The sequence below is a fragment of the Dermacentor albipictus genome, chromosome 4 (assembly GCF_038994185.2).
Source record: "Dermacentor albipictus isolate Rhodes 1998 colony chromosome 4, USDA_Dalb.pri_finalv2, whole genome shotgun sequence".
Classification (NCBI taxonomy): domain Eukaryota; kingdom Metazoa; phylum Arthropoda; class Arachnida; order Ixodida; family Ixodidae; genus Dermacentor; species Dermacentor albipictus.
The window spans coordinates 142,141,640-142,163,609 of NC_091824.1; the positions used below are offsets into that span (position 1 = coordinate 142,141,640).

Consider the following 21,970-nt stretch of genomic DNA (forward strand, 5'->3'; position numbering starts at 1 on the left):
GATTAACCACGCGTGGCTATCTTTGTTTACTAAGTTGTCGCATTAGTACGCTCGTCTCGTGAGTCTCGAGTGACGTAGGAGCGGACGGAATGGGTGAAATTGCCAACGTCACGTTTCGGTTACCGGCGACTTAATTTTCCTGCGGAGATATGCACAAGGATGTGTCGTCGAGACTACGAATTTTCTGCGACACTTAAGCGCGTATACCTGATCCGTTACTTCGCAGCAGAAATCTATAATTATGATTGTTTTTAGTTTGATTTTTGTTTCTTTGTTGCCACTGAATGGCGCCGAATGGTCAGTTACGCAAGTGGGGTCGGCGCCACTCGAGAAAATAAAGGAGGGCGAAAAGAATGAGCGAGGAATTTAATAGTGTTAGAGGATCTTGGATTGCGTAGACACAGGTACAGCAAAAGTTATATACCATCATTTGCGGCCAGGCAGTGCTGTCATTGCGAATTTCGTTCGCATGTGTGAGTCTGTCGGATCAGAGTTTTTAGGAGTATTTCCTTCTAATGTTTTGGTATTAAGATTGATACTTCATACTCTCTTCCTGAATAAAATTATAACAGAGAGTGCGCTTCTATACTGCGCCATGTGGAGATATGATTATAAACGTAAAATTCATCGGTACAGTTATATCAACAAATAATGATGTGTATGCAATACGGTGCCATCACCTTGTTTTTTCATAGGTCTCAGCGTGTCGGCTTCTAACTCATTTCACCGCCATCGTATTCACTTCATCGCTTTCTCACCACAGCCGAATTTCTTGACAGATTCTCCATGGTAGGTATTTAATATAATAATAATAATAATAATAATAATAATAATAATAATAATAATAATAATAATAATAATAATAATAATAATAATAATAATATGTATAATATATATGTAATAATATGTGTTTAAGTTGCCTCCAAAATGCTTACATTATTGTTCATTCTTAGCGCCATTTAGTTGAGACAGTCGGCACAGGCGGTAGCGTAACCGTCTTATGAGGAAATATTAAGAAATGATAAAGTTAAGAAATGCAAGCAAATATCCAGAAACACATCATTATCTTGGAGCCAACCTTACAGATCCGCACAGCGCGCCGTGTCCTCTTTCCGTTAGTCCTGCGTCCGCGTGCGCGACGTGTTTTCCCCGCCGAAGGGTGAACGACACAGCGCGCAGGTCGCACTGACCGACTTCCACGCACTCTCCTCCCTCCAAGTTGCGGTTGTAATCCGCGGAGAAAGCCCACACAGCTGGGTCACCAAACTCGCCACTGGGGTTTCCCCGCTATATACAGAATGGCGGCAACCAGTTCCTTTCCAGACCTCCCCCGAAACCGTCCCCCTTCCTCGTCCGCGTTCTCTGGAATGGATAAAGTGAAAGAGTAACGCCGTTAACATGCCGCTAGCGTGGACAGCAAGTGATTCCATCTGACCAGTACAAGATGAACTGTAACGCTATACTTGCCCTCTGTAGAAGGGAAAGGATGTCTGGGGGAAAATAGGCGAGAGAAGAGAAACCGAGAGGGAAATGTAGGACTCTGGGTGCAGCTGCGTTTGCGCACCTTGCTCTATGGGCCCGCCTCCTCACCGCAGTTATTTCGCTCCTGCGTGCGCCATCGATTCGCCGCCGTTCGCCACATACGCGCATATGCGCTACAGTCGCGCAAGACGCTGTGCGCTTGGAGTGGAAGCGTTCAAATAGGGGCGTTTTATAGAAACAGCGCAACCAACCGTCTTTGCGTACCCGAAACTCCATGTCCTGCTTGCATTCTTTTATTTATTTATTTTTACCCAGATTGCGTCCTTTTGTAAGCCAGGCGGTTTGTGTTCCCTAACTCTTGGTGCGCTAAATCTAAAACTCCCTAATGTCCAGGCCCCCCTGCATCGGAAGCTGCGTTCTCAGAAGGGTAAGTCTCCGTTCTTCTTGACGGAAATGGGGGTAGTGCGATCGTGGTTTGTGGACGATTTACGATATACTCGTGCATTATGCGAAACCAGGCCTACGCTTGTACAATGCAAGGATTCCTTTTGCTCGATTCTGTTCTTTGGTTATCACCCAGCATTCACGACCGGTTTATCGGTGTGATGGCGTGCGTGTAGCATCGCTCATACCACTGACTACACGCGAAAAGAATTTTCTCTAAAATAGAATCGTTCCATTATCCTGCCCTTTGTTCCGCGTCAGGAGTAGATAAAGCTTCCGGGACTCAGCTGATTACAATGTTGGCACGAGGATAGACATGGTTCTTGCGGTCGCTTCGGAAAGAAACAAACAATTTAGCGTTCTGATATTCATATACCGAGAAGACACCGGTTGTCGGCCGTAATCGCGCCGTGTACGGCTCTCAGCCAACGCATGTGTATATTACTGGAACCACGAGCAGGTCTCAATTAAGTAACAGCGGACAACGTACAATCTGTGAATAGAGCAAAAGCTATGTCCATGGTGGTGTTTACAAACATTAACGTTTCTTTGAAGCAGTTATATGATGGCACTTGTTTCCTTTTTATTTGTAATGAGAAATGCCTGGTGCCAATTTAAATATTAATCTCATTTGCGCTGACGCAACCAAACCAGGAAATACTTGTCGACGGAGCAACTTCCCAACATTGCAAAGAAACACGAGTTGAGTTACCCATGCCTCTTCTTTTTCTCTCTCTCTGTCTTTCTATATTACGTGTTCGGGATGTTTACCTTTGGCTGTGAGAATAGTGCGATATTAGACTACTGGAACAACTGGGCCTTGTGCACACTGTGGCAACGACCGTTAATAGCACACTAATACACGGGGACCGCGCCACCAGTCCCGTTTGCTATGCTTCCTGGTCGCGCGCGTGAGTATAGATACTGCAACTCGCAGTTGAGCGCAGCGCCAGGCTGTGCTCATCGCTCTGAGACAACGGGAACTCAAGAGCTCAGCGAAGCGTCCCCGTTCCGCAATGATGCAGCTGCCACCGCAGCATCAAAGGGTTGCGGACGTTAACTGAAGCGATGCCTCGTCCCGGCGGGAGCGCACAGTGTGTCGTGACGCTGCTCGCACAAACGGAAGTCCTTACAAAAGGGCCGCCGCGGTGCCATGTGGAAATTAAAGGCTTCTGGTCCTGGTGTAAACGTTCAGCAGCAGGGCGTCGTTTATTCTTTCTGGTGTGGGTGCTTCTTGTATGGCTTAAAATATAGGTCTCTGTCTGATCTCCCTTCTATGTATACCGCCTTTTCCAGCCGTTTACTCGCAGTGATCCCCCGAGAATGGAGGCCTGGCCTGAGTGCACCCCACGTCTTGCCCGAATGCGCACCGCCTTCGAAGCGTGGCGGATGATTACAGTATTGTGCCTGAAAAGCGCCCGTCCCGTGGGAAATAATGGACTAGGCTAACAAAAAAGAAATCAAGGAGCTAGAGTTACGCTTCGGCTAATTTTTTAAATAATTTGTAGCGGCTATAGTTTCATGTAACAGTGATACATAAAAGACCTTCCATTGATTTTGCGATCAGCGCTGCTCTCGCGCTTGCACCTATTGCAGGAAATGGCAGTAGCCCTGACCCTTCCACAAGCACTATGATTATTTCCTCAAACACATACAGCTAAATAAGAATATTGTGTATGGCACTTAATGGCGGCAGGCTTCATGTTTGAATCGTAAAGTACAACACAGGTAGTGCAGAAATCGCACGTGTCTTTCTAAAAGATACACGCGAGCACGGTTCAGGCAGTGAAGCGAGCATAGATTAAACAAGCGATTTCTGTGGAAATGAGCGAGACAATAGCTGCAGCAGGGCTTCAATTATTTGCCGCGGTAACGCCCTGATGACGAGAGTCAGATGAGGGTACGTCGACGCATTGTTGCTGTTCGATGCGGGCATTCGGAGCTGCGCGTACGCAGTGTTAAGCGTGGCCATGTATTCGAGTCCGAGCTTGCGTTGTTCACTCGACAAATTATCTCTGGAGAATCAACCGATACCGATCTCCACCGCTCCTGCTGTAGCTGGGCAAGTATAGCCATGTGGCGGTGGATTGGATATACAGCTTGTTCACGTGATGCTGCACCGACGCTGACTCGTGTGAAAAACAAGGGTCTTGCTCATTCGGTTTCGATATTTCACCTCACATTTCAGCTTGGGACAGCCCTTTGAGTGTATCCTCGTGTGCTGAGTGAATCTTGCATGCTATAAACCTTGCTACGATCCATTAGACTAGACCCCCCTCCGGCCGCCCAGGTGGATATGTCGTAACGCCCGTGTGTAGACGATGAGCAGAAACAATTAACTGCGAAGATTAACTGTGTAGATTAATTAAGTGTGCGCAAACTGTATGCGCTGATAGAGAAGCATATTCCCCTCATTACAGTATCTAATGATAAATCTAATCCATGGTTCCAGAAGGCCCTGCATCGATTACGGAATAAAAAGAAGCGCCTATACAGAAAAGCTCAATCTGCTTGCTCTCCGCCTTTGTTGGACAAGTATAAACAGTGCGTCAAAACATACTGCTCTGCTATTACCACTGCCAAAAACAAATATTTTACTCGCGATCTTCCGTTGCTATTGCTAATTAATCCTAAGAAGTTTTGGTAAATTATATATCTCGAAAATAAACAATACTCCATATCACTACACAGTACTGTTGGTTTACCGTTAACTGACCCTGAATGTCCCACTGCGTTGAACAACTTATTGCATTAGTGTTTACAAAGGAAGATAATTCCAGTATGCCAATTGTTCCTGATTGCGACTACCAACTTATGGAGCCCATCAGGATTGGTCATGAGGGTACTGCATCTCTAATTAACAACCTAAGTCATCCTCGTTTGCCGGAGCGGACAAAAAAATTTGTAAATCCTTAAAAACACCATTTTGCAGCCAGATTTTGTGTCATACCTTTGAACAATCATTATCGTCTGGAGAGCTGCCTACCGACTGGAAAATAGCCAAAATCGTTCTTGTCTTCAAAACGGGCAACAAGAACTCACCTAATAGCTATCGTCCCGCTTCCTTAACATGCATATGCTGTACATTACTTGAAAATATTACCGCTTATCACATGTACAACCATCTGGGAAAAAAATGACTTTATCTTTATCAGCATGGCTTTAGGAAAAGCTACTCGTGTGATACCCAGTTATTTCAATTCACTACTGTCCTGCGTTTTAACATGGATGAAAATCAGCAGACAAATTGTATTTTTTTAGATTTCTTAAAAGCATTTGACAGAGTTGTACGTGACCGGCTGTTTACTAGATTATCTACCTTTTGTCTCTATTCTCTCACATTATCTTGGCTTCGAAACTTTCTCTCCTTCCGCCAACAATTCACAGTTGTCAACGGCTTTTCCTCACCACTATGTGACGTAACCTCTGGTGCACCAAAGGGAAACGTGCTTGGACCCTTACTTTTTCTAATTACATTAACGACATTCCTAATATCCACCTGACATTTCAAAATGATCTTAACACCATTGTTGATTGGTGTAAAAACTGGCACGTGATTCTAAACCCTACTAAATGTAAATATATTACTTTTAGCCGCAAGCATGATTTTTCTAATCTCTACTGCTCTATTAATAACACCTTCCTGTCCAAAGCTATGTCGTGGATATATATATAGGAATTCAGTTTACACCAATACTCTCATGATCTTGTCACATTTCACTAATCTGCAACAATCGCCTAGCTCCGTTTGTAAATTAGCATATCTAACATTTACTCGTCCACGGTTAGAATTCGTCTCATCTAGTTGGTCTCCCCATCAAAAATACCTCATAGAAACATTTGACTCCATTCAGAACAGAGCTGTCCGGTTAATTTCTAACAATTATAGTCCCCTCACCAGCGTCTCCCAGCTTAAAAACCTGAATGACATACATATACTTGAAAATCGTCGTTCTATTTCACTTTTGAATTTGTTTAATAAATATGCTCATACCTGCTCTTCATTTTTGCCTCTGGAATCGCCTCCACAATCTTCACGGCACTCACATAATCATCTCTGCTTTAACTACGTATATGGAATAACTCAATCATTCAATTCATCCGCATTACCTAAAGCAATTAAGCTCTGGAATGATCTTCCTGACAGCTTACTAATCTCTTTCTCTGACCCCGCAGATTACAAAAACCACCTCTGCCTGCATTTTTTATTTTAATTTTCTTCTAAATGCTGTTTTCTGCTGTACTACTCTTACAGTTGCTCTTAATGTTGTTTCATTTTATACTAATGCTTCACTTGTATTTGGTTATAAATTTTCACCATTGTCGCGTTTGTCTTATTTTTTAATCTTCGTGTTAATATGTTATTTTCACGCCCTTTCTGGCTCAACTTTGCATTATTTTTGTTTATTTGCCCTGTACCGTGTCTGTTGTACCGTTACTCTGGTTTATTATTTCTGTGCTAATATGCACCGCCTCACCCAATGCACTTCAGGACCTGTGACGTATCAATAAATAAATAATTAAATAAATAAATGAATAAATAAATAAATATGATCATCTTATACCGCACTGTATCGTCAACCTTAACCTCCCTACCCTGTCACTGTCGTTTTCTCAAGCCCCTTCGATAGCATAGAGTACAATGCTGTAGAACCACATGGCTGAGGCCGACTTCTTCACCTTTCTCTCAATAATACTTCTCATTTTTTATAACACAAGGAAAACTTCACTTCATTCAATGCTATTTTTAATGTTCCCCGACCAAGGAAACAGAATACATTAACGAAAATGTCGGAAAGACCGTGCCACCGGCGAAAATTAGACCCACAACCCTGTGAATTGAGCTAACCAGACACTATCGTAATACGCTTCCCTTTAGCGTGTCTTCGCAAGTGTTCGCGCAACTGTTGCCTTTAGCCTGCCTTAAAAGTCCCCGCGCGCAACGGTTGCCATTTGGCGCGACTCCGCAGTCTAATAGCCCTACACCCGCCGTGGTTGCTTAGTGGCTATGGTGTTAGGCTGCTGAGCACGAGGTCGCGGGATCGAATCCCGGCCACGGCGGCCGCATTTCGATGCGGGCGAGATGCGAAAACACCCGTGTACTTAGATTTAGGTGCACGTTAAAGAACCCCAGGTAGTCAAAATTTCCGGAGTCCTCCACTACGGCGTGCCTCATAATCAGACAGCGGTTTTGGCACGTAAAACCTCATAATTAAATTTTTTAAATAGCCCCACGTTGTCGTCACCCTGTCTTCTCTCTCTCCCGCAGTATGTGCCCGGGGCGCCGGACGGCCGCGACGTCATCGTTGACGGCGGCTGTGGCAGCGGCGGCGGCGTTGGCGGCGCTGTTACTGGGCGCCGTGCAAGCGGGCGGCCACGAGGGCTTCTTGCGCCAAGGTAACAGCGCCTGGCACACGACCGGTGGTCCGTTCGACAATCCCTGGACCTCCCCCCACCCCGTGACGGCGGCAGAGACCCGCGCCAAGGCGCTCGATGTCCAAACGCTTACCAATATCATCAACGTGGCGCGATATATTTTGTGTGAGTTTCGCTCCTGCAGAAGGATGCCTGCATGCGCCTGCGTAGCAGCTCAACCCCCTATACACTGCTGCTGCCCCCCAAAACACTTATACCAGCTGCCTGCCCTGCCGTGTAAGCCCCACGGACCCCCCCCCCCGACACGTAGCGTGTACAATTGACTTTTTGCCGTGTTCGAAGTCATCGAGTGTATCAGAGGGCGCGTAGCTTACGTCCCTGTTTAGTAAGCAAGTAAGCACGTAGTGCTCCCAACTTCGCGCTGAAGGCTCGATAGTCGTGACGCGTCGGCAGCCTTCACAGAATCTTGACCGAAGTGAAATGTCCTAAATGATGCCTGTTTTCGGTCAAAGGAAGACTTTCTGCGATTGAGTCCCAATCGAGAGAACGTTCGAGAATAACAAAGAATTCGTCACGATGACAAGTTCTAGACGTCTTGAAGCTCTTCAGCATTTAGACGGTCTGACATATGTAGAACAGCGACATAATTTACTTGCGCCGTTTACTGAAATGTATCTATAGGAACGACGCTGTGCGTTTTTCCATGTCTCGTCAGCGCTGTGCACATGACCATATATATATATATATATATATATATATATATATATATATATATATATATATATATATATATATATATATATATATATATATATATATATATATATATATATATAACTTGCGGGTCATGGTAGATGGTGTTGTCCTTTATTACCTTCAATGTATTCGACCACCTAATAAACCGAAATAACAAACCGCGTCAAGTCAGGATGACAGCAGCGCCACATTTTGTGGAATTGCACTAGATTCAGATTTTTTTCTTTTTCACGCTGTAGGCACTGCGTAACAACCAGGGCCCGCATTCATTAAAAAAACTATTTCGCTAGATTGTCTGTAAAGGAAAATTTAAGTCAATCCTGATGCTGGACATATTATCAGCTAATGCCATGTCGCCCAGATTTCGACACCTGGTGCTGTACAGGTTATTGTTATGCGCTGCATAACAGCTGTATCTTGTACGAGTGTCAGACGGCGCTCTTTTGATCACCATCTAAGATGCCCGATCGGGATCAAATTTCTCGGTCGCGATTGGCCCCTTTGCGCAATCTGCAGGAAGGAGCCAATCGCAGTCGAGAATTATGATCCGGATTGGGCTTGATCACGATCGAAAGTGCTTGTGTGGCACCGATATTACAAAACTGCAGGGACAGAATGTAAGCACGGCTGCAGATGAAGTGATTATAGGCTGGCTAATGGACGTCCTAAAATTTCTTTAAAATCTTACTCAGAGATGAGTTCAAAAGGACGGTGGAATGCAGCGGACGGCATAGACCAAGATTTGAATTCTTAAGGACGTTTAGTTGCTCTTTCTTGTCAATTTAATTTACGATAACGTATCCTTGTGGTGACCTTCATATTTCATGCTTGATCCATGAAGGTATATTTCTTGCATGCTTTTCATACAGCAATACATGCTAAAGAGTCGATAGAACTAAACGAGCGACGTGAAGACTGCACGACAAATCGTCTGAATGGCGTGCCTGTTTGCAGTGTGCCGTCGATGATCGATGGAGCGAGAATGTGGTTCTGACTGTCCGTGCATACGTCTCCTCCTCCGCTTCCCTCCCCCCATCCCCTCCTCTTTCATCTCCCCGTATTCCTCACTTTTTCCCCCACCCTGAGTAGCGTTCCCGCAGAAGTGTTTCTACCGCGGCAACGCCTACTCGTGCGGCCTAGGCATCAGCTGCTGGATCCAGGGCAAAAGGCCCGTCGACTTGTGCAACGGAGGCGTCATCTGGAGTTGTTGCATCCCAAGGAACGCCGAGCCGTCTAAGGCCGGCATGGTCAAAGACGCTCGTAAGCTCCGCCAAAACATTTCAAAACATACACTAAATAATTTTCTGTGTCCGTCCGTTTTTCACTACACTCAAGTCTTATTAACCCCGCCCAATGCAGCGAGAGCCAGGGCTCGTGTCGTGCAATAGGTTGCTGCGTTCGCATGAAATAAATAAAGTTGGGTCGGATCGGATTTACAGGACCGAGCGAGCGTCTAGGCGAGTTGGGTCAACGCACTTGGCAAGAAACATGTAAACGCGGTCGGGTCGTGTTACGTCAGCTCGACTTTTGGCTCGACCCGCTGGTGTCGAGTTAATGTAATCGAAGCTAATAATGACAGCCGGATTGCATGCATGTGGCAAGGAAGGGATGAGAGCTTACGCATTGTGCACCACTAATCGTTCTGTGACGCCTCTTTTCATTCGGCGTCGCGCCATAAGGTGATCTACAGCGGACAGTGGATGCGTCCTTTTCATTTATGGTGGGTCGACGCGACCCGCAGCTTTCGCTGCACCCCACGGACACGGTGAAAATGAGTATAAATTGGAAACTTGCCCGGTAAGAGCGCGCGCTGCAGGAAAGCTTACTGCGCTTCGTTGACGTATACATAGTGCCCCGTTTAAGAGGCACAGTGCTCAGGAAGCGCAATTCGCATTTCTCGTAGCTAGAACATTAAAAAAAATAGTGATGAATATAGTAGACAAATGTGAATAGCGGCGTGTTGTTCACAGCCGTATTGAGGCACTGAGAGCAGTTCATGTAGTGCGCTTATAAAGTTAGTCAAGATTAATATAATTTAGAAGTATTCGCAGTCCTTTAATAGTCTGTACTTTATATAGGTTTTAAAGCGTCTTCGAAACGCACAATGCCCAGTTTATTATGTAAAGTCATTATCTACATGTTTCTTCTGTTTTTCCGTGATCTGAAAAAAAAATCCCGTGAAATGTTTAATGAAAAATGACGTCAGTGCGCGTGTCCGCGCCCGCATGAAGTGCGGTTGTTTTCAACGTCATTCACAAACTAGGCCGCCAAAGTAGATAACAGGGTTTCAATGGACTTTCGGTGCCGGCGTGTCACTTATCATTTGCTGACCATTACCGTTTATCATTACTGACTTTCCATCCTCACTTAGAAGCTGCTGACACGGCTGTTTGGCCTGTTTGGATGCGCAAACACGCAGTGACGTCACTTTTCCACATCTTGATTTTAAACAGCGTTCGTGCAGCAATGACACTCTGCGAACCTAACATGGTGCTAAGCGCCTGTTATAACGTGGCTCTGCCTATTTGCTTTTTTGTGCCTTTACCACATTCCAACTTCGTTGCAGTGTGCGGCAAAACCTATCTGCGCAATTCCAAAGTGGTGGGTGGCGAAAACGCTAAGTTTGGTCAGCAGCCATGGCAGGTGAGAGATGATTTAATTCATTGTGCTGATAAAGAAGTAACAAATGATTCAGACCACTAACAGTTTACTTTCTTTTCATCCTGACTTTGCCCACTGTCACTGATGCAGCGACGCCTCTCTTGCAAGCAGGATTTTGGAAAGCGTCCGGATATATATATCATCCACATCGCCATCATATCAAGACATTGTCCATTTGCACGCGTTCCATTCAATAACTTCGGCATGCTCTCGCGCAAATGTGCCAGTGTCCATGATATAATAAACGGCATTAATGCCATACGAGCTCACGTACGAGTACTCACCGGTTTCTCGGAAATGTGTGAAGCAGGCGTCCGCTTGCAAGTCTCGGGACCTCTATTCGTTTGACGGCGGAAACAGCGCATAGAACTTCAATCATACGACACGCGTGTACCGTCACGTGGTGCTCCTTGCGCGTTGTACCGCGTACGGGTGAGCACGCGCAATACAGTCTGGCTAGAGTGTAGCATAGTCTGCACAAAGAGCGCGTAAGCCTTTGCATTTCTGTCTGGAGCGCTGCATTGTTGCTCTGCAATAAAACGAAATCGATATATGTGCGTTACTGGTCGGTTTGAGAGAGAGTGCGTAGGAACAGCACAAGCCACATGAACGCGCGGGCCACGCATTATTCAGCCCGGTATCTAGTATCTAGATGCTCCTGTGCTACTAAACTCTTCCTTCGCTTTCTAACGCAGAGCTCGAGCGCTCAAGACAGATCTGTGAACGTCCGTACCCGATCCCGAATAAGGTTCCCCGACGACGCTGCTTCGGTCGGTTTACTTGATTGGCAGATGATGCTGTGGAAGATATAAAAACCAACTGAAGCGAAATTTTGGACCGTGTATAAAGCCTAGTTTTAAACAGACATAGAGAAACACCCGCAAAAGAAAATGTTACGTTTAAGATACGAGTAGAAGCGTCAAAAGAACACTCGCTAAAATAGACGTTTTCGATATCGAAACTGGAAGAAACGCCGCCATTACTGCTCGCCGGAAATGACGCATACCCAGAACGTTGAGAAATTGAGAACCAGCGCAGATCTTGGGCATGACACCCGAGATCAGACGCAATGGCACGTGATGTTCGCGCTTTAGTTAACGTCTCTGATACGGTGGCGTACATTACCGCGAAAGAAATTCTCTCTTGCGAATCCTATTTTCCTTTTCGCTTCACTGGTATTTTCCCCGTTTCTCAACGACAACCATAGCCCGGAAAGACGCAATCACGATTTCTCTACAGGCGGCCGTCGTGAAGAGGAGCTTCCTGTCGCAAAAGATCTCCTGTGGAGGGGCTTTGGTGCACGAGCGTTGGGTGCTCACAGCAGCTCACTGCGTCGACAGGTAAGCACGGAGGGCGGAATCACCATATATGTGCCATGCTTACAACGTAGTGAAGCATACGAGCCCTTTGGAAACGATACGTTTTTGGCTATGGCCTGCGTCTGGCTATGGCCTGCGTCAGGCACCAAAAGTTAAAGAAAGAAAGAAAGAAAGAAAGAAAGAAAGAAAGAAAGAAAGAAAGAAAGAAAGAAAGAAAGAAAGAAAGAAAGAAAGAAAGAAAGAAAGAAAGAAAGAAAGAAAGAAAGAAGCAAAGGCAGCGTGCATAGTTTTTGTCAATGAACTCATTAAATCTACTATTTTCTAAATTACTACAATCTCATAACATTGCAATGACAGATGCACCGTTAACTCAGGGAATCGAAATCGACGCGCTAGCCAATTACGTTTGGCCGATCCCGTGATGTCCCGGCGGAAGAGAACCTATTTCAATATCGGTCTCTCTCGAGAACGGTGTTTTTGTGCACGGAGGCAGAGGGCAAGTTTCGTGCAGTTTTGTGGGCAGATCTTGTACCGAATTACTGGGTTCTCATCCTTGATACTGCAAGTGCATTGAACCTAGATACGTTTACAAATTATAGTCCTACAAGATCACAAAGACGGCAGAGGCTCCTTCCACGCGCAGAGTTCCCGCCCTGTTCACAAATTCGTTCCGTTGCGTGAACATTCCTTGTTTGATAACTAAATCGACGAATATTTAGACGAGTTGCTATCATGACAATGCTGACTTCTTTTCATTCGCTGCTAGAGATAACGCTATACGCATCGTAACAACGCACTTAGACATCTATCTTTTCTATTGCAGAAATGCGTAACTGCATTGAAAGTAACGGCTGGCATTATTTATTCAGGGCCCGAATGAAGTATGCTGTTACAAGTTCCAAGTTCTGTTTCCCTTCAAGCTTTGTAATTTCCTCGAGCACGTTATCGCTGTATACAGCCGGTGAGGTGCGGTGGATGGTAAAAACGCATCGGAATCACGCGAAGAGAACAGCCGCATTATAAATAACGTTCCTGGTGCTCGATGATGCAAGTGCGCGTGACCTGTACATGGCGTGTCCTCCCGCACCGCAGCGCCGTCCTCCAGCTCCAAAGCACGCCATCTTGTTTCCACTCAACTGCCATAAGCTTCGTTTGCATGAACTCGACGAGGGCGGGTCGAGTCAGATGCCGGACTGACCCAGACCGACCAGACCGCGTTTGCATGCATGTTGTTAAGCAGGTACACAGCTAGTCAACCAACTCATCGCATATCGGGATGAGTCTAATTCACCCCGACGCTTCCTCGGCCCGATCTCCTTGAGTCTCTATAAACTTAACGACCGAATTTCGGACCGACAAGCCGACTCGCGCAGACTTTGTCGTCTTTGTGTACACGTAGCTATATAGCTGCAAAATTGGGCTTTGGTCGCCCATTATACAAACAGCAACGTGGAAATTTTCAGGGGCCTTTCTCTAAACGACATATATCTTATAACCAATGTTTTGCTTTGAGGTGCTAAAGGCACTCGGACAATGAATCAAATAGCTACGAAGTTATTACGATCAGTACGCAAAGTGTCGCAGCAGTCCATACGTTTGCTTCCCCAGAACGCCTGCGTCGAACCTGCGCGTCCGGCTGGGCGAGCACAGCATCCGGGACACGGCGGAGCGCTACCCGCACGAGGAGTACACGGTCCGGCGAAAGGTCGTCAACGAGGCCTTCGACCGGCGGAACTTCAAGAATGACATAGCGTTGCTGGAGCTGTCGCACCCCGTGGTCTTCCGCGAGCACATCATCCCCATCTGCCTTCCCACGAAGGGCGAAAACTTCACGGGCGGATTCGCCACCGTCTCCGGCTGGGGAAGGCTCAAGTACGGTACGTGTCTATTCGCAACTCAAATCAACATTAGGGGGCGCTGCGAAGCCTGACCCGGTCTGGCTACACTGTGCAGTATGGCGGCTTTACGGAGGTCCCCGCGTACGCTTTCCTTGGTGAAAACTTTAAGTTTGTTGCACTGCGATGTTAATTCGCGCTGTTTTGTGGCGGGAGAACGGGTAGTGGACGCCGAGCACCTCGTTTTAGTCGGTACCAGTGGTACAAAGAGTAATTAAGTAGAAGTGGTCGCGCGTGTGTGCAAACCTCCGGCGTGACAGCGGACCCGCACGAGATTGTGGTGAGAATCGCCGACGCATTCCGGGACCCATCGATCGTGGAGGCAAAGTGTTCGTGCACTGCTGGATTGTCGCAAAAGTGCAAGCACATCTCGGCTGTTTCTCCTGGCACCTTATCCTGGAACATTTGGTGTAGTTGTCAGTCCCTTTAATGTTTCATCTCTACATTGCGTTTCAATGCTGTTCATATTGCAAAGATCGTAGTAAAGTGAAATGTTCATGTGCGTGCACAGTTGTAAGCAGAAGAGATCCTATTATGTGCCGAACTGCAGCTTAGCTTCACCTTGTGCTGTGGCGCTTGGGGTTACCTATCACAATACATATCCTGCTTTTTTTTTTCTTTTTTTTTGCCGACATGACTGTTCGTTTCCTATGGCTCATACGTTATTGTTTCACAATTTGTGCTCGAGCAACTGCGTGATATCAGTGGCGACTCAGGCAGAACTCATGAAACCAACTTTTGTTGTCTTTGTTAGTGCCCTTCTTAAAGGGGCCCTGAAACTGGCATGCCGCATAATATAGATATCACGACCACCACAAGCTCTGTTCGCAGGACGATCAGACAGCCGTGTGTATTTATTGGTCTCTGTAAGTGATGTAGCTCCAGGCGTCCATCTCGCGTTTAGAGAGTGCCACACATGCCTGAACCACAAGTAGCAATGTGTAAAAAAAAAAACTTGACCAGGACCTTCCTACCTTGCCATGCACCGTGTAGCTTCCAGCACACTAGCTGAGGCGAAAGGAGAAAGCAATGCATCAGTGCAATAACTACTAATTCCGCTTACAGTTCAATGATTCGAAAAATTTTTGCAGCAGGCGGTGTCCTTTTGTAGTGAGGTAACTATGATCAGTCGGAAGTGTTTCAGTGCCCCTTTAAGTGTTAAGTGCTTTAAGTGCATGTTAAACTTTTATGTCACTTACTTTCCATTTATTGATATGTTGATAGTAAGGACAGCTCTATATGCTCTCTGGAGGTCAATAATTATCATTCACTGATGTTAAGTCTGCACAAGTGTCTCCCCATGTTGTATTACCAGTGGTTTAGTTATGCTTCCCAGGACAGCCATTTGCACTGTATTCAACAAACTAGGAAGAAGCATAAATAATGGTACATATACCAGCTGGGGTCATTTGAATCAAACCATTCTTTCAGAGTACTCAACTCTGGTGGCCAAACTTTTTAAATACTCATCGTATGCGGGTTTGACACTGTTCCATGTTACTTCTCATGTTCTGCTTGGCCGGATATAGCCTCATATGCTAAAAAGTGCAACAAAAATGGGCTTGAGTAAAACGTATGAGGCAAGTACAGTGAACAAAATATTGAGTGCATGTGGTTTATTTTGTGAAAAAATACAAGTAAGGAAAGGGACAACAAACAGCCATTGAAGAATAACCACAACTCTATGCACACAGATCATAATTGAACTGCAAATATCTCGGAATACCATAAGATGAAAACTTGCATCAGAATGCGTAGTGTAAATCAGCACTTCAATGAAGAATACAAGTTGCAAAAGAATGTGCATTGCTAATTTACAAAAAGTGTGTTGAAGTTGAAGTCTGCAGGTTTGGCCAATGCAAACAAGTGCAGCATGTAGATCACATGGCAACGACCGTGTCTGAAAAGTATGAAGTGGCTGAGTGGCATAAAAAATGCTGGATTTCCAAACAGAAGACCGCACTTACTCTCAAGGCCGCCACGCTTTGATGGAGCCAAGGTCACACGCACAAATGCCTCTATGCAATACAGGCTACTTGCAATATCGCCAGCCATGGCACGACTTCAGGTGAATCACCTAATGCCGAATATGCAAACGTGCCACTGGAATTCATCTTTTGGTGGCACAGCCACAGTTACTTTTAAAATTTCACACATCAACTGAGCAGTCTCTGCAATTATGTTGCTACATGTAGTTAGAGAACAGTTAAAAAGGTGACTCAAGAATGCAGTGGAAATATGCTTCAATTTCACCAATGTCAATGCAATTGTTTTTACACATAACTGGTGCCGTCCTGAAAGTGGATGAATTTTTGTGTAGCACGTCACACGAGCATTCAGAACATCGAATGATGGCAGGCCTGTGAATGTATTTACGTTGCTACTATTTATCGTGTTCACAAACTTCTGTGGAAAAGTACCCGATATCACTTGGGCAGCCTTGCTTTCTGTAAGCCGTGTCCGTGAAGCCATTTCTAGTAGGAAATTTGCCACGTCTTTTTCTTCTCTTGAGTACTCTGCCATTAATGTCTGGAGGCCAGGTTGGCAAGCACATTCCTGTCACAAAACAAAAGCAAGAGTTGTAATGTCTGACATATCTGACGCGAAATGCAGCTTCTTTTTGTCATTCCAATAATGCACGTCAATGTATTAAATTCAATGTGGGAAGTAGGAAAGCCAGGCTTTTTGCATCAGTTAATTTGCACCCATCACACACCACAATCCTTTCACGAAGTTAATCCAGAAAACATGCTGCCGGCTAGGTAAAGACAGCTACCACATCACAAATATATAGAAAAAATAAATTGCCATATTTGCTATGTCCTTGTCCCTTATGGTGTTTGCAAGGCTTTGGTCCATGCTGTTAGGGGATGGGAAATCGTCTTGCAATGTCAGATAGAGTTCAGTTCAAGAAACCAGTGGTTAAGCAATGTGTGCACAAGTTGCAATTAATGTGCACCCATCACACACCACGTGCTACAATGCTTTTACGATGTAAATCCAGAAAGCATGCCACCGTCTAGGTAAAGACAGCTACCACAACACATACATATACAAAAAGAAATTACCATATTTCCTTTGTCACTTATTTGGTCCATGTTGTTGCGGTCAGGGGATGGGAGATCGTCCTGCAATGTCAGAGTTTAATCCCAAGGAATTAGTGGTGAAGCAATGTGTGCACAAGTTGCAGGCAGCCAATTTACCATGGTGGTCGTGCTGACAGGTGCATGGGGCAACACCTTTGCCTCTAATGGGGAGGCAACAGTTTCTTTGCTTGATTCATTCTGTAATGCATTAAAAGGTGTTGACATCTATTGCATGCTTGTAGACATGGTGTATGTACCATAAGCATATAAGTGCTGCACCATGTAGTCAAATTAACTTACTCTGGCTGACCGATACACACGTCGGCGAAGTCTTGCCAGTGAAAGCTCTTTCATATGAGCATCCTTGTTCTCATCATAACATGACGTCCTTGGCAGGTTTTCAGTTGGTACTGCATTTTTTTCAGCCGCTGTCTTTGACATGCTACATCTGAAAAAATAAATGAATTGTTTATGCTTTATTGTGCCTCAATATGGGCTGCACCCAGAATTTTTTTCTTTTTACCTCAGAAACAAGGCCACAATATTTATAAAAAAACATTTGCAAGGAAATGAAGCACGGTTTGAGTGTGCAAGGCTATGCAACGTTGTACACCGAATGTAGCATCTGCAAAACGTAGTTGAAAGCTGCTCATAACGCAAAGTACACAGGTGCAAACACCACCACATGACCGGAGTAGTTTTGCAACTGACTTGGGGATGATTTAATGACACCGATAAAGCTAGCTTAGGTACTAATACTGCACATACATATGCGACACGTCAGTAGACGGCGGACGCCGTAAATTTTCCTCGAAACTAGCAAACGCGTGTAAAATTGACATGTGGCTGTCGCGTAAGTGGCAAACTTCTGCAATGAACGCGATAGGCTCGCCGTCGGTGCGAAATACCAGTGTCATATGGCCACTCTTCAGCACGTCGGAGATTCTCAAGTGCAAGTGGCAAATTCGTAATCAGTCGCGCTGGGAAGTGCCCGCGTGCAGTGCGCCTGTGCTGCAAGTTCATCCGCACCACGCATGATATTTATTCCGCTTTAGCATGCCACATACGTGGCACGTTTACACTCAACACTTCCCGAACTTGCTAGTACATCATTCGTAAACATTTGAATCTCCGACGCACGTGCTGGGCACCAAAAGCCTCCCGAGTTACAGCCGGGTGTAGCCAACGAGCGCAGAGGTGACGTTGCTCGCAGAAACCGCTGTGAAGCGTCGAACATGAGCTCTGGGGACGTATTCTGAAACGTTCGCCACGGCTACTGAACTTTTCGCACTGGCCACGCCTCCGCCCTTGCGGCGCGCGCTGAATGGCTGCTTTGACAAAACCGGAAATTCACTTGCGCCACCTGAATTTCCGGTTTTGTCAAAGCAGCCATTCAGCGCGCGCCGCTACGGCGGAGGCGTGGCCAGTGCGAAAAGTTCGCCGCGGCGAACGTTTCAGAATACGTCCCCTAATTACAGCCAATGTGGTTAACGAGTGCAGAAGAGACGTTCCTCGGAGAAACCGCTGTGACAGGTCTCGAACCTGTGCTCGAATTTCGCGTTGCGGCTAACATATGCAGCAAATAATGCATAGCCCAATCGCCAGTGCCCGCAATGCGAAACGTGTTTACATAAGGTGACACAGCGCCATGTATAATGGCCACGCACAATGGTCATGCATTAGGGTCGAGTTCACAAGTTCACAATAGTGTCTCACCTGGTAAGGAGAAATTATCCCGTGCAAAATGCCGTGAGCAAACAGTCACTGTAAGCGTCACAGCCTTGCCGATGCGGAGGTTAGCGATCCACCTGGTTCTGCGGCTTCAGCCTTTCCACTCGGAGGGAAGTGCGTGAACGGAAATATCGCTGTCCTTCCATCTCGCTGGCACGCACCGAGGAACACAGCAGAACTGCTTGGCCGTTCGCTTTTTCTTTGCTAGCAGCTTCATTCTTCCGTCCGCGACAGCAGCCTCTACGGCACACACGGCGACTGGACCTCCATATTTCGTTTCTCCCTACTGCCGCTAGGTGTCGCATGAATTGCTGGAGTTGCGAATACCGTGCTCTACAGGAATACAAAGCTCGCGTATGCGCAGCTTGTTCGTGTCGATAGCTGATGCGCAACGTCACGTGGTGCAGCGATGTGTTGGCAGGTCGGCTCAATGACACGTATCATGAAACAAAGCGTTGACGCGGGCTAGCAGTTGCAGCGTGAAAAGACGATGCAAGAAAGAAAACAAATTTCAAAGCGCTGACCTGCAACTAACGTTTACTGCGTCCTGCACACGGTACATAAGTATTAAATCAAACCAAATTTATATATTCCACAACGTATTGGGGAAGGAAACAGGCAGGAAAGAGACGACACAAGGGAAGGTAATCTCGATTTCATTGCATGCGATTCCATATCGAGTGCCACAGCCCAGCCGTGCACAAAAATATAAAAATTCCACCGATTGAATAAAAAGAGTAATTAAAAGGTGCCTTGAATGGATATTTTTTTTTTCAAAAGGAAGCACAATTTCTAGATAGTTGTCCGCGCGCGCAAGTTGGGCTGTGGCAATTGCATCAAACGTTAGTGGCAAGTCGGAACTTTGTCGTTTGCGTTCTTACTTGTCCCATGCTTTGGCGCTGTATAGATTCAAGCACGTGTTATTATTTGCTGCCAAACGATCACATGCATACACGTGAATTCCTAGAACTGGCCAGTGGCAAATGTATAGGACAATCGGATTTTATTTACAACTGTGGGTTGCGTTACTTTCACTTTAATTAAACAGTCGCAGGCCCACCAAGAGTACGGCGGTTTGTTATGAGCCGATTTCAATTACCTAACTTAGACGCCTAATATGAGTGCCGTCATCTTAACGTCTCCGACCATATGCTTCCAACTATGCTAGGTAGAGCGCTGTTCTGCTGCCTATACCTGCCTGGGAACAGTAAAATTAGGCATAGGTAGCCCAGACATTGCAAAAGCGCGTTTGCTTTTAGTGAACACGCGCAACGATAATACTGATATCACACGACCAGCGTTTGAAAGATGGCGGTGCCCATAATACGAGACCAAAATGGTCAACATCAGCGCCGTCGGCAAGTCGGCAAGCACACCAGTGAGACCCCATATACTGGAACCAGTAGCGTGACCACGTCACGTGGCGGATTGAGAACGCGTCTTAGTTTTTCAGGCATAACGCTGGGTGGAGGCCAGTGTTCTACAGCAGAGACTACTGCAACAGTGCGGGGCGAGAAACGCCACGCTCGGCACGTCTTTTTATCCGCTCCTATTGTGATGTATTGGGTCATTTTCGTTCCTCTAGTATTCGAAAATTAACGATAAGAGCACGCACTTTGCACGCGACTGTGCTGCTAGCATTTTAGCAGTTTTCGGCGCAGCACAGCGCAGTCCCCCAGCACCTGGCGGTGTGGTTCGATGCCTATGGCGTTCTGCAGCTGAGAATGAAGTCGCGGGCTCGATTCCCGGCAGCGGCAGCCGCGATTCGACGGGGGAGAAATCTTGCGCAAGAACGCTCGTGTACACATATCTAGATGCACGTTGAAGAATGTGAGCCTAATCCACAGTCCACCACTGCGGCGTCTCTCAGCCCTACTGTTGCTTTGGAGTGTTAAACCAATGAATGAATGAATGAATGAATGAATGAATGAATGAATGAATGAATGAATGAATCTGCAAGCAGAACGTGCCTCACTCAGAAGCTGCGGTGACAGGGACCGATGAAGGAGTTCGCGTTTCTCCTTCTACGCCGCTCGCAGGGCAGTCCTACATACCGAACGTCCTGCAAAAAGTGAGCGTGGAGGTGCTAGAGAACGAAAAGTGCCGGACGTGGTTCAAGGACAAGGGACGCAAGGAGCAGATCTACGACACCATGCTGTGCGCAGGCTACAAGGATGGCGGCCGAGATTCGTGCCAGGTGAGAACGGGCAGGTCAACGGATGGGATGATGCGGCATCTTCGTGTGGTGAGCAGTTGTCGCGGAGCGCGGAACCGAAGCCCAGTCATGAAACGAAGTCTGAGAATGCTAAAACTCAGACACTATGGAAACGTGACAGTTAACGGCGGACTTCGGAAGTCAGTGTATAATTTACTTCCTCCGCAGGGCGGGTAGTGCAAGCTTCTCCCCAGCGGCGTCCAGCTGCAAGTGCGCGCAAAAAGAAAACAAAAAAACTTTTTATTTCATGCGCACAGCGTACGGTTCTATGATCTAAATTTCACACGTGCCGCATTTTCCCTATACCTGGCATTGAACAGGTTTGGGGAATGGGGACTGCAGAAGTGTCTGAAATGCGCAAGTTCGTTTGCAGCCATCCCTAAGTGTGAACAGGAATGTCATATGCGCGGTGTCTTTAAGTGCTAGTTTTTTGTTTTATTTTTCATGTTATAAAGAGGATCGCCCCTTCTTTGCTGGTTCGTTGCGCCACAAGCAGAACAAAGCGCTTTAAATAAGCTATCGCGATATCTTGCTTAAACACGCAACAGTAAAACTGTGGAGGAAAAAGTTATACATTGAAATCAATACACACGAAAGAAGTGACAGATAATCAGAAAATAAAAAAAGTTATACCGCCCGGGCAATAAAAGCATGGTTTAGTTGGCCTACTTTAATGAATCTGCCACACTAATGACAGAGCAGTTCCTGAACGTTGACGCCGCTCACTTTCACTAATGCGACGAGATAATAAACACTAATTGAGTACAGCCGCCATTATTTTAATAAAGCCTTATGTAGTAGGTTGCAGTTCGAATGCAGTAACTTAAGTTCGCGACCGCTCTTCACAAAGTCCTAACAGTGATTATTGCTCTCTATACGTTGCTTTCTTGTGGCAATTTCCTTCGATATCTGTAAGGGCTTCGCAACTATGTAGTCAAAGACGATTATTAATATTATGATAAGAATGTAAGGGCTGTTCACATTAGTTAACGAGACGACCAAAGC

The 21,970-nt window shown here is 46.0% G+C and overlaps 2 protein-coding genes and 1 long non-coding RNA gene across 9 annotated transcripts in view; 1 reads left to right on the forward strand and 2 right to left on the reverse strand.

Annotated features, from left to right (window-relative positions):
- Positions 1-21,970, reverse strand: part of LOC135915433 (isatin hydrolase-like) — a 358,063-nt gene that overhangs the window by 194,942 nt on the left and 141,151 nt on the right. For 2 of the 4 annotated variants that reach the window (XM_070537694.1, XM_070537692.1), the window contains exon 1: positions 11,004-11,123. The exons of the other annotated variants lie outside the window; for them this stretch is intronic. In XM_070537694.1, coding sequence (XP_070393795.1) covers positions 11,004-11,098 — 95 coding nt within the window. In that variant the 5' untranslated portion in view covers positions 11,099-11,123. Of the gene's footprint in view, positions 1-11,003; positions 11,124-21,970 lie in introns of those variants that run through there. 4 annotated transcript variants of the gene reach the window in all.
- The window catches only part of LOC139059377 (trypsin-1-like), a 50,952-nt gene that overhangs the window by 26,812 nt on the left and 2,170 nt on the right, over positions 1-21,970 (forward strand). Inside the window, exons 2-7 of the mRNA XM_070537690.1 lie at positions 7,196-7,467; positions 9,148-9,318; positions 10,625-10,701; positions 11,959-12,059; positions 13,647-13,915; positions 20,790-20,947. Coding sequence (XP_070393791.1) covers positions 7,197-7,467; positions 9,148-9,318; positions 10,625-10,701; positions 11,959-12,059; positions 13,647-13,915; positions 20,790-20,947 — 1,047 coding nt within the window. The 5' untranslated portion in view covers position 7,196. The remainder of the gene's footprint in view (positions 1-7,195; positions 7,468-9,147; positions 9,319-10,624; positions 10,702-11,958; positions 12,060-13,646; positions 13,916-20,789; positions 20,948-21,970) is intronic.
- Positions 16,367-19,009, reverse strand: LOC135915434 (uncharacterized). Of its 4 annotated transcripts, none has more exons than XR_011514121.1 (4): positions 18,736-19,009; positions 17,137-17,467; positions 17,002-17,061; positions 16,367-16,489 (listed from the first exon to the last, which is right to left on the reverse strand). It is a non-coding gene; the product is annotated as an uncharacterized lncRNA (long non-coding RNA). The 4 variants fall into 4 exon arrangements; XR_011514120.1 differs by having other exon boundaries at positions 16,393-17,061; positions 17,137-17,217; positions 17,320-17,467; XR_010568621.2 differs by having other exon boundaries at positions 16,393-17,217; positions 17,320-17,467.